General features: G+C 38.6%; 1 protein-coding gene across 3 annotated transcripts in view; it reads right to left on the bottom strand.

The window, feature by feature from the left end:
* The window catches only part of LOC107556738 (protein TMEPAI-like), a 29,409-nt gene extending 20,580 nt beyond the window's left edge, over positions 1-8,829 (bottom strand). Inside the window, exon 1 of one of the 3 annotated variants that reach the window (XM_016239928.1) lies at positions 8,442-8,829. In XM_016239928.1, coding sequence (XP_016095414.1) covers positions 8,442-8,580 — 139 coding nt within the window. In that variant the 5' untranslated portion in view covers positions 8,581-8,829. The remainder of the gene's footprint in view (positions 1-8,441) is intronic. The other 2 variants (XM_016239929.1, XM_016239930.1) reach the window with 2 other exon arrangements.
* Positions 8,830-12,677: the final 3,848 nt, after the last annotated feature.

The raw sequence follows: 12,677 nt of genomic DNA, 5'->3' as shown, positions 1-12,677 counted from the left end.
CACACACACACACACACACACACACTCTCTCTCTCTCACTCACACACACACACACACACACACACATTCACTACGAGGAAGAGAGAGGAAAGGGGAAAACCACAAAAGACTGAGAACGGAAGAAAAACAGGTTTCACAATTTCTCATGATCTTCTGTAACCAGATCCTGATCCAAACCACACACGGCCGAGGCATGTAGCCGCGTGTGACCGATACTGAGAGAGATAACGGAGCACAAGCTCGCTCCTCGTCTGCGGTCACAGACAAAACACTGGGATCCGTCTGAGACGAACACACACTCACACATCGGCCCATTTCTTCGGCGCAAACTCTGATTCCTCACGGACGGAACAGACTAAAAAGCAGAGACAGCACAGATACTACACCTCTCAGGCCATAGCCGATTATTCAGAACTGATACCAACAGTTTAGTTTTCTTAAAGGGATAGTTCACCCAAAAATGAAAATTCGGTCATCATTTTCTCACCCTCATGTTGTTCCAAACCTGAATGAGTCTGTTTAACCTGTTGAACACAAAATAAGATGCTTTGTAGATTATTGGTAACCAAACAGTTGACGGTAGCCATTGACTTTTATAGTATGAAAAAAAATTACTATGCAAGTCAATGGCTACCGTCAACTGTTTGGTTGACATTTGACTGTTTGGGCCAAGAACTGCATTTTTTTATAGTATAAAGTTTACTGAAGTGCACTTTGTTATTAGGATTTGTACATCAATAACTCAATGGCCCAAACAGTCAAACATTAACCAAACAGTTGACGGTAGCCATTGGCTTCCATAGTAATTTTTTCCACACAATGGTAGTCAGTGGCTACCGTCAACTGTTTGGTAACCAAACTATCTTCTTTTGTGTTCAACAGAAGAAAGAAACTCGTACAGGTTTGGAACAACATGAGGGTGCGTTAATGATGACAGAATTTTTATGTTTGGCTGAACTATCCCTTAAAGAAAAAATCTCTCCTAACTAATGGTTTAAACTATACAGGGAACCCTCTTATTTGGTACATTACTATAATATTTGAGGTTAATGAATAACAGAGCCCAAACTATTATATTCAACTGATATTTATGTTCAGATATAATAATTATCACACTCAAATAAAAACTGAAATGCTCAACACTGATTGATCGATTACATGCCACGTGATCATTTCAGTAAGTTGTTCTGAATCTTTAAACACCTTCTGATGCTCATTCATGTTTATTTTGTGCTATAACTTGTATTAAAGTGGAAGAGACTCAGCGATCTGTCGTGCCATATTTAAGAGCGTCAAAATCATTTCAGTAAGTTGTTCTGAATCTTTAAACACCTTCTGATGCTCATTCATGTTTATTTTGTATTAAAGTGGAAGAGACTCAGCGATCTGTCGTGCCATATTTAAGAGCGTCAAAACTGCATTTACTGTTTGAATTTTGTAATAAAATGGACAGAATATGAGAGCTAATACTTTGCTTTTATCAGAAGTAAGCACAAAGCTCTTTGTGATTATTGGATGCAATCAAATCAAAAATACCACAGACTTGGCAACCCTGAACCTGCATTAACGGCACTGTTTTTTAAATGAGATTGCATTAGTGTGTTTATCGCGTTAACTTCAACAGCTCTAAATTCAACACAAAAAACATTTCAGAGATCAAGAACATTAAACCATCAACCAATGTTCAGCACAGGAACCTTAAAGGACCATTTCACCCCGAAAATCACAGTTCTATCATTATTTACTCACTCATGAGTCTCTCCACACCTGATTTATGACGAATCATTTTCACATACAAGCTTCAAAAATGACAAAAACACCATAACATCTGTCCATAAAAGCTCTTACATACTGAGAACAATAAACTATAAATGTAAAAATAATATAGTGAAGTCCACAGCAGGGTATAATGATAACGACACAGAGGAACGATATATCATTGGAATCACTTTCAGAGCGAATAAACGATAACAAGTTTTCAAAATCCATCCAGATACTACCTTAAAATGATATTACAATAATACTAATAGTTGTTATTATACACTATACCATGAGTTTCTTCTGCTCACCAAGGCTGCATTTGAGCAAAAATACAGTAAAAACAGTGAAATATTATTACAATTTAAAATAGCTATTTTCTATGTGAACATATTCTAAAACTTTACTTATTTCTGTAACATAAAGCTGAATTTTTAGAATTCTCAACACAATTTTCAATAGAAAGCAGTTACTGTAAATTGTAGGGCTGGGTAAAAAATATCGATATCTTGATATTAATCGATTCTCATTTTTACGGAACGATATCGATTCTTAAATCCCAAGAATTGATTAGTCTAGCCTGTTTTCAGTTAATGGACGGAACACTGAAGGGCACCTCCCATCCAATATATCGCAATAAGCTTTGTGCTTTGGTACTTTCAATATGAAACAAAGTCTCAGATTTCAAATTCTGTCCATTGTATTGCAGTATTCAAACAATAAATGCCGTTTTGGACGCTGTTTAATGTGATGACAGATCGCTGTAGCGTCTCAGTTCAACAGACGCGGCAGCGCAAGGCGCACGTGAACAACTGATCATGTCCTCCGCTTTAATACTACTTATAGCACAAAATAAACATGACTAAACATCCGAAGATCAGTTAAAAGAAAGAGTACAACTTCTTCAGTTCAACAGACGCGGCAGCGCAAGGCGCACGTGAACAACTGATCATGTCCTCCGCTTTAATACTAGTTATAGCACAAAATAAACATGACTAAACATCCGAAGATCAGTTAAAAGAAAGAGTACAACTTTACAATCTGTATCCCGTCTCATGTAATCGCTCAATCAGTGTTTCAGTCACGTAAAGACGTCAATATAACGGCTCGTAAACAATGTCACGTAACGTCACATTCACCTCAGAAAAAACATATTCAAAATAAACTGTAGAGAGGGGTATTTTACTAAATATATGCACCATATAACATATTCATTATAAATTTTACTGTTCTTCAATGTTTAATTTATGTTTGAATAAATCCATCAAGTTTTTATGACAGCCACCATTATGTTTATATTTAAAAAAAAACGAATTGAAGTAGAAATATTATTATGTAATTGTAACTTTATCATCATAACAAATCAGTCAATTTTAACCTTCAATATTATAGTAATGTAGTACCAACTGAATTTCATGTATATTTTACAGCATTAGTATTTTTTTTCCTTGGAAAATTTGGCATGTACAGTACCCAGGGGACTCTATGGTATCGAGCTTATATATATATATATATGTGTGTGTGTGTGTGTGTGTGTGTGTGTGTGTGTGTGTGTGTGTGTGTGTGTAAATACAACTGCATTTAATAATATTATGAGATTCTTTTAAATATTTTTGAATATACAAACAAGAAATTATGGTGGAAATTATACATTTCAACGAAATTAAAACGCCAGTAGGTGCCAGTAGTGAGCGTTTAATGAGTCACTGAGTCATTCATTCTAACGATTCGTTCAAACGGCAGATTCATCAGATGTTTATGCATGGGCTAATGAAACTTCAAAACACGGAATCAATCAGCAATTAATCGGCGGTTGCTGTGAGATGCGCTGTTTCCGCCTAAAATGTAAGCGACCTAATATTATTGTATTTGCTTATTGAACTGTTTATAGAACTATTAAACAGTCGTAATGGTGAAAACGTTGTTTGATGTTGCCTAACTAACTGCCTTTTAAATATAAACACTTTCCATTTTCAATTGATTTTGATTTCTCCTGGAGAGGCTGCGTGAGCCTTGCCTCAGCAATAGAATCTTAAAATATTATACAGTCTATGCTCAGCCCCGGCCCAATTTAAACCCTGACTGTACTTGATATGTATCCCAAATAAGCGATATTGAATTGAATCAAATTGGTAATCGAATCGAAAGCTAATCAATGAGAATCGAATTGTGAAAATTGTATAAAAACCCAGCCCTAGTAAATTGTAGTAACATTTCACAATATTACAGTGTTTTACTGTATTTTGGATCAAATAAATGCAACCTTGGTAAGCAGACGAGACTTAAAAAATTCCAAAACATCAGAATTATTCCAAACTTTCAGTCTAGTTTCTGTTCCTCTGAAGTCATATGATAGTGTTTGTGAGGAACCGACTCGTCAAGACACTGAGGATCTACGGCGTGAGGCTGAGTACATGACAGAGCGAACTCTTCAGCACACATTGTTGCTGAACCGGACAGGCTCTTATGTAGCCGTGGGTCTGAAACACGCGTTCTGGAGCGCAGCTGTTTCCTCTTCCTGTTCTGTGAAGAGCAGAACACAGCGGTGTGTTTCCTCAGCGCCTGATCCACACAGATGTGTTCGTATCAGAAAGCTCTGCCTCGGGCCTCAGAGACACAGCAATGCGTCACGAGGTCAAGGCCGGATAATGAGCGGAGCGGCGACTTAACAAAGACACGACAAACCCCGAATCAACAGCAGAGAGAGCAGACGAGCAGCAGCAGTCAACTTTATGAGCAAACAGAGCTGTACGATTAATCCAAATCAACTGAAATCACGATACGCGATTATCAAATCACAAAACCATTTCACAAACTTGTAATGAGAAACGTTCATCAACAAGAGAGAAACTGTAAGGCTTACAGCAGTTTTCCATCAAAATATAATTATTAGTATTGTAATTTTACAGTTGTAACATACAATAAAATTACTATTACTATATTATTTTTCTTAAATATTGATTTTTTTTTCATTTTGCAGTGAAAAGTTTCAATAGCAGTATTTCTTATTTTGTTTTAATTTAGTAATTTTTATAGTTTAGTAAGAATAATAACGATTATCATTATAGCAATTACAGCCATATTGATATTTAATCTGCAGACATACAAACAAGCAAAGCAGACGTGTAATTTTTTTAAGTCACATTTTAAATTGCAATCATAATTTTTATCAGAAAAACAAATAATTTGATTTTTTTCCCCCAAATCGTGCAGCCCTGTGAGCAAATAATGTGAAATATAATTGTTAAAGGTATAATTCACTCAGAAAATGAAAATTCTGTCATCATTCACTGATCTTCATGTCAATAAAAATACATAAGACTTTTCCTCGTCTTCAAAACACAAATTACGATATTTTTAATGAAACCTAAGTGTTTGAAAATCATTGAAAGAAAACTTCAACTGGGGCAAACGCTTCAAAAAGTTAATTAAGTCATTTATTTAGACTTTTAGGAATGAGGAATATGTCAAAGTCATTTCTATGTGCCAAACTTCCTGCTGCCAGCTGGTGGCGCTATGACAATAACTGAATATTGGCCTTTAGATGTGTTCAGGACAGGACTCTTATCAAACGTGTGAAGTTTGGGGCAGACTGGACACAACTTGCCTGAGTTACAGTAACTTTGTTTCGTGGCGAAACATCAAGCTTTGTCAGGCCGCCAGGGACACGCCCTTCGACGAAAACTCAAGATCTTTGCAATTTAACATCGCAAAGGCCTTATGATTACACACACCAAATTTGAAAATGATCCGATCACAACTGTAGGAGGAGTTCGTTAAAATACGAGGCCTGAAAATGGCAAAAACTGCACAGAACTCGTAGAGGAAATTCGAAAAGGCTGAGTTCCTGTTGCGTTTAGGACTTCGCTCCAAGAGACTTTTCTGTAGGTGTTGGGACCTTACATGCATGTACTGAATTTCATACACGTACGAAATGTTGAAATGTTATAGTTGGTGCTATCGAATTCCGAAACCCATATCAGATGTACATTTTCGCCAGTTTTGATGCGCGTGCAAAGTTTCGTGAATTTGCGAGCATGCTTAGGCCCTCAAAAATGCGATTCACTTTGGAGAAGAAGAAAAAACAGCAATTCCAAGAGGGCCCTCGCACCTATTTTTTATTATCTACTAAAAGCACTGAGGAACTGCAGCAGTTTTCCAGTGAAACGAAGTGAGGGAGCAGAAACATGTTTTCTGTGATGCATCTTCAGCTGATCTGTGTCTGCATGTAGTTCCTCTTTTTAAAAAATCCAAAGACTCTCAAAGCATCTGCTGTTGTACGGTGTGCGCAGTCTGTGTGTCACTGATGCATCGAGACACAGACTCATCAGCACTGGAGAGGAAGAAGCTCGGGTTCCCGTAAACACGCAGCGGGGGGCGTCTGTGATGAGAGCGTGTGCTTCTCACTAGCTGCTCTCGCTTATCCTGACAGATACTGCACGGTGAAGATCTCACGGACGCCCGCATTTAAAGAAAGAGACGCAACACCAGACCAAAAACTTTCTCAAATCAAAAGAAAGAAATAACTAAATGACATGTTTCATAACTCCTGTGATGCCCTATTACTGTAAAAAAAAAATATATATATATATATACGCACAGATATATTAAATGGTTAAAGTTTCATGAATTCAATTGATTAGACATACATATATATATATATATATAATATATTAAGATATTAAAGGCAGCACAACAAATAGGCTACTATCATGATGCATTTAAAATCATAAAATTGTTACATTTGTTTTTTACAGTAATGAGAATTTTCCCCTCAAATCATACAGCCCTATCAAATACGTGAATGTAAAAATGATGTAAACATGTAAAAATTCTGTCATTGTGTCATAACAAATCCATAATCCACTGTTCATCTTCAAAACACAGATTAAGATATTTTTAATGAAACCTGAGTGATTGAAAGCCATTAAAAGAAAACTTAAATAAGGTAAATGCTTCAAAAGTGCATAAGTAGATTTAATTTGGGCTTTTATTCACACATGAGGGTAAGTAATTAATCACAGAATTTTGGTTTTTGAAAGGACTATTCCTTTAATTTGATACACGTGCTGCATAGATGATGATGATCTTTAGATTTGTGCGTCTGACAACAATCAAGCATGGCTGCGTTATCAACAAAAAATAACAGGAATGAAGCTTAAATGTGTCTAAAAATAACATCACTGAGATTTCACGTCTTTATGATCACAGAAGCCGGGATGACCAGGTGACCACACGTCCTCTTTCTTTTCTGTCCTGGCCGGGATTTCTAAATTTCCTAAAGTGTCCCAGATTTGGCTTTGTTTACCTGTTGCTTACAAACAAGGTAATGACTTAAAGTAGCTTGACCAATAGCGTGCAGGCATTCTACACAACCGACCAATCGTGGTGTGTGAGAAGGCGGGATCTACAGAGAACAACCAAAGCGATGCAAACACACAAATAAGCCAAAACCTGGACATTTTAGTCAACTTGAGAAATCCCAGTCAGGACGTGTCCAGGAACAAGAGCGCCTCACAGACAGCAGCAGAATAAAAACAATCAAAACAATCCCACTCGAGAAACAGCTCAAATCAAGCCGTTGAAGAACAAACTCTGAGTGACTTGATAAACTAGCTTTCATTTCCGGAGAACATCATCAGGTCACTGAGAGTCTGTCTAGACAAACAAGGGCAAGACGACGTCTGAAAACAGAGATAGAGACGTTTGATCGCAAGGAACATTATTTATTACTGGACAGCCAGTTCTGCTCTGGAATCCAGCAGACCTTTTCCCAAGACGCCGAGTTCTTACTGATATCACCTTGTTATTTGTTCAGCTTTTCCTTTAGGAAAGATTACTTGGAAACTGCAGACAGATTTTGCAAGAGGGTTAATCAGAGAGAATTCCAGGAATGAGTGAGTCTGCTGGACAACAGAGGGCAGCCGTCTGAACAATAAGTTAGTCACTACACATGAAGTATTAGTCGGGCAACTCCCAGCCGAGGATTTCAGAGCAGACAGAGCGTCACACACACAGCCGTCTGACTGTCTGAGAGCAACCCACATCCGTCTGATCAACAGACCGGCCTGGGGACCTCAAAACACTTATGAAAATGTGCACGTTATTGCATCATAATATCATCATGTGAGGAAACTGCAACACAGTCTGAATAAAAGCCAAGCGAGAGCTCAACCAAAAATTCACATTCTGCCATCATTTACTCACATTGTTCCGAAACCCATGTCTTCTGTTAAACGCCAAAGAAGATATTTTGAAGAATGAACCAAACACCTAGGGACTAGATTCTTCAAAATATCCGCTGCGTTTAACAGATCATCCTGAATGAGGCTGACAAGCGCACAGATATCATCCTTATTCAGTTTTAAACACAAACATCTCCACGTGAATTCGATCATAATTCATATTTAGCGAGCTAGGAGTCAGTCAGTCTCTGACCGCGTCACCTACTAACCGGATCCTTCCGCGACCTAAACTAGTCCGCGTCAAAACTTTCCCAGGAGTTTATCTGAGAGCTTACCAGTCTAAATAGCCACATAACCGCATAAAGACACCGCGGGATTGAATAAATGCCCGTTACTAATCTAAACACAAAACTAAAGAAAGCCGATTCGAATCGCAATGCAGTGTAACCAGCGCCGCGATTCGGATCGTGTAGTGAAGCACCGCGCAGGGATACTCACTGATCGCCATGCTCTGGAATGAAGTGGATCTCTTGCAGTTACACGTACAGGAGACATTGGTGTGGGTGTCGCTGGTTCCGTTCATCAGACCCATGAAGCTGAACATCGGAGAAATCTCACGCGGAAAACGGACGAACATTGACGCAGGCTTCTCCTCTTTTCTCGGCAACGCTTCTTTCTTCCAGGCAGCTGTGGAGCGGCTTTCCTTTAGCCTCCGTCCCCCCACCCCCGCTCCGCTGTCTGGCCTCCGTCCTCCAGTATTCCCGGTGTTATTCCCGGTGTTATTCCCAGACGGTCAGTACTACTTTCCAGCCGTCTGCGGCGCGCACCTCATTCAAGTCCAAGTTGGCTGGGAACCCGAGAGGGGCGGGGCTAGCGCACGGGGGGCGGGGCTTAGAGGCAGACAGCAGCACGTCACTGCCAGACTTGGCCTTTCACAGAGTGCATGAGCCAATCAGAGTCAACACAATAGAAAACACACGTTTAGAGTTTATATGTTTAGAGCTTACCAAGGCTATTTCAGACAGACTCCAAAGTGTTTTAAAGACACTCTTTTATTATCAGTGCCCTCTAACTTGAGATTTGAATTAGAAATCAAAATGTGTTGCATTGTGAAATATTGGCATGATTCTTATGTTCAGTGTGAGTGTCGCAGTGTCATTGTGCTGCTGACAGACTGACTCCATCTATCTGAGCTCCATTTGAGAGAATAAGCGCCCTCCTCTGGCCAAAAACACAATTTCTAGGCATAGTTCGGCCAAAAATGACAATGTTCTCACCCTCGGGCCATCTAATATGTAGATGAGTTTGTTTCTTCATCGGGTTTGGAGAAATGCAGCACTGCATCAGTGTCTCAGCAATGGATGCTCTGCAGTGAATGGGTGCCGTCAGAATGAGAGTTCAAGCAGCTGATAAACATCACAATAATCCACAGCACTCCAGTCCATCAGTTAACATCTGGAGAAGACAAAAGCTGAAACTAATCCAGCATTAAGACGTTTTTATACGAGTCCATAATCCATAATAACGCTTCCTGCAGTGAAAAAGTGCATCTGCTGTTGTCTCTCACATCAGAATCCAGCCACATATGTGTTTAGAGCTGTTTAAACACTGCTTGATCTGTGCAGATCTCTCTCCTGATTCAATGATTCACATTTTCAGCGCATTTTCATTTCTTGGTGAACTATTCCTTTAATTCCTGTTATGGTAAAATGTGTGCACATAAACGTAAACATATCTAATAAAAGTTTACCTAAAAACATTCAACTAAAACCAGTGCCCCAGACTAATACTAAATGTCATTATTCTGCACAGATAAGTAATGCAAACAGTTCCGGTGTGTTTGCAGAAGCTGATGGCCACACCTGTACGAGCTTCTTAACACATTAGAATAGTTAAATATAGTTTGGTCAGTAGTTTGTTTAGCGTGTCAGAGCAACCTCGTGAAAGGTGTGTCCGTCTGCCGTCACAATCTGACCTCTGTCAGGCTCTCAGTGACCCGGAGCGCAGTACTGATGCAGTCTGCAGCGTGTCATGACATAACACTTGCATTTATGCATTTTGCAGATGCTTTTATTCAAGGTATACAACTGATCAGTTGGGTCAGGGTTAGAAACAAGGTCAGAATAGTGAGATAAAAAGTTGTAATTACTGGATTGATTGATTGATTTTTTTATACTGTTGCAGAGAAAGATATAAAAGTCTTTATTTTAGCAATTATATTCACTATCATACAAAATTGATATTAGAAGTGTTCTCAATGTCATGAAGCAGCTTGTTAAGAACAGTAATTGAGTGATAAATTGCACTTTTTTTCTCCTCGCATAACAGTTTATATCTTACAAACTGCATCTAATTTGTATATAAACACACACACACAGACACACACACACACTCACACACACACACACTCACACACACACACACAGACACACACACACGCTCACACACACGCACGCACGCACGCACGCACTCACTCACACACACACACTTTTTGAGGCCTCCTCTCGCATCTCTGTGGACAGTCACATTCTACAGGTACGTTGACTAGACAGCTGCAATAGTGGAATGGCAAATGCATCAAGCAACAGTGACTGAAACATATAACCTTGAGTCTGAGGTATTAGCGTGGCTTATTAGCGTGTGTGTGTGTGTGTGTGTGTGTGTGTGAGTGAGTGAGTGTGTGTGAGTGAGTGTGTGTGTGTGTGTGTGTGTGTGAGTGGGTGTGTGTGTGAGAGTGTGTGTGTGAGTGTGTGTGTGTGTGTGTGTGAGTGTGTGTGTGAATGTGAGTGTGAGTGTGTGTGTGTGTGTGTGCTATCATGAGCTCATGTCTGGCTCTGACGCTCTACTGCAGCAGCATAAAACACACTCCGAATGAACACTCTGTCTCTCTCTCTCTGTGTCTTTCACACCAGCGCTCATTACAGTCACTCATTGCTCACACAACACTATTTAAGCAGGTTTTTCTCTTTACTGATCATCTTCAGCTCTGTGTCCTGATCAGACTCTGGGTCTCTGATAACATAATCTGTCTGAGACCTTTAGAGACGATGATTCATTCGGCTGGACGCTCACATGATGTTAGAAAGCAAAACTCCGTTGAGCAAGTTTCCTCTCAGTCTTAATCCGTTTGATCCAGAAATAGAGCAGAAGAGCTCAGCATTATTGAGATGAACACGCAGTTCTGGATAGAACGTTTATAAAACCCCATATTCGAATGTTATATACTGTACGTACATATGTTAAATATCCATAAATGAAATATATTGTCATATGAAGCAAAAACATATTAGAAATTGGAACAATTTAATATATTAACGTATATACAAATATGTATGTTTATGTATGTGTAATACATTTTTGGACATATATGTCACGTATATCCATTCTAAAACCTGTCAAAACATGTTGATATTATATAAGTAAATATAAACGGTAGAAATGTATTACAAAAATATATATATAAACATACAGATATGTTGTTTTAATAAAGTTGCATATATAAATAAAATATACATTGTTGACATATGGTTGCTACATATGATACCATATAAAAAAATCATCATATAGATATTATTAACACGTGCACACATACAAATTTTGCTATGGGAATTTTTTATATGCTATAAACTCATATCTTCATCTTCCCAGAGAATGTATGTACGTGGAAATTATATATAGCCTTATAGATAACAATCACTCTTGATATAGAGAGATATACAGTATGTCATTACATTTCCGTATGGAATGTATTTAATATTTTACTCTGTTTTGTACCTGCTGCAGACATTGAAGAGTTAAATGTGTGTGTGTGTATATATATACATATATATATATATATGTAAAGGTTTCTTAAAGCTTATTGCTAAATTTGACTGTATCTGCACCACTCTATTTATGCTGCATACTGTAACAGATATTGACTTGCAAAATTATTCCTGATTCCCCAAAAGGAGGTTTTTGTAACAGTGTTTTGAACTGATCTCATTAGTGTTCTCTAGGCTGTGCAGTATTCTGATTAAAGAGAATACGTTTTTGACTAAAATATTTGAATATCTGAAGTCTGTGTGTAGTTTTGAAATTGTGTTTATAGTTGTGATAAAATGGTGAATTGTGTGTTATCAATCAAGATAAAACTGTAAACACAGATAACCAAACATTTGGCTATTGACATTTTCCATGATTTTGAAATATGATTTTGCTCATTTGACACTCATGTAGAATTTCACTCCAGCTCACGGATGAGCTCCAGTATTCAGACATCTCTCTTTCTTTCTCTCTCTGTGTTATTGTGTCTGTCTGCCTCTCATTTGCTGTAATCAGTTGTCTAGACATGAGCGTCAAACACCTGAGAGTCGAGACAGAACAACTGCCTCTTCATTTCATGATGTCTGGATCATTCAGAGGGAGTCTCTCCTCCTGCGTCTTGTATTTTTAGCTGCATCAGAGACACAAACCACCTGGATCTGTGAGTGAGTGAGTGTGTGTGTGTGTGTGTGTGTGTGTGTGTGTGTGTGTGTGAGAGAGAGAGAGACTCAAACTGAGAGGAAGACGTGTGGACGTGTGGATGGAGGAAACAGAGACAAGAAATGAGAAAAGATCATAAACGTTGTGGAAGAAAAAACAGAGAGACGAGGGCAGACATTGAGAGACATCAGTCCATTTGGAATCACGCAGGACTGATAATGAGCCACACACACACACACACACACACACTCACACACACACACACACACA

Source organism: Sinocyclocheilus grahami, unplaced genomic scaffold (genome assembly GCF_001515645.1).
Source record: "Sinocyclocheilus grahami isolate Dianchi unplaced genomic scaffold, SAMN03320097.WGS_v1.1 scaffold577.1, whole genome shotgun sequence".
Classification (NCBI taxonomy): Eukaryota; Metazoa; Chordata; class Actinopteri; order Cypriniformes; family Cyprinidae; genus Sinocyclocheilus; species Sinocyclocheilus grahami.
This window is presented reverse-complemented; position numbering and strand designations above follow the sequence as displayed.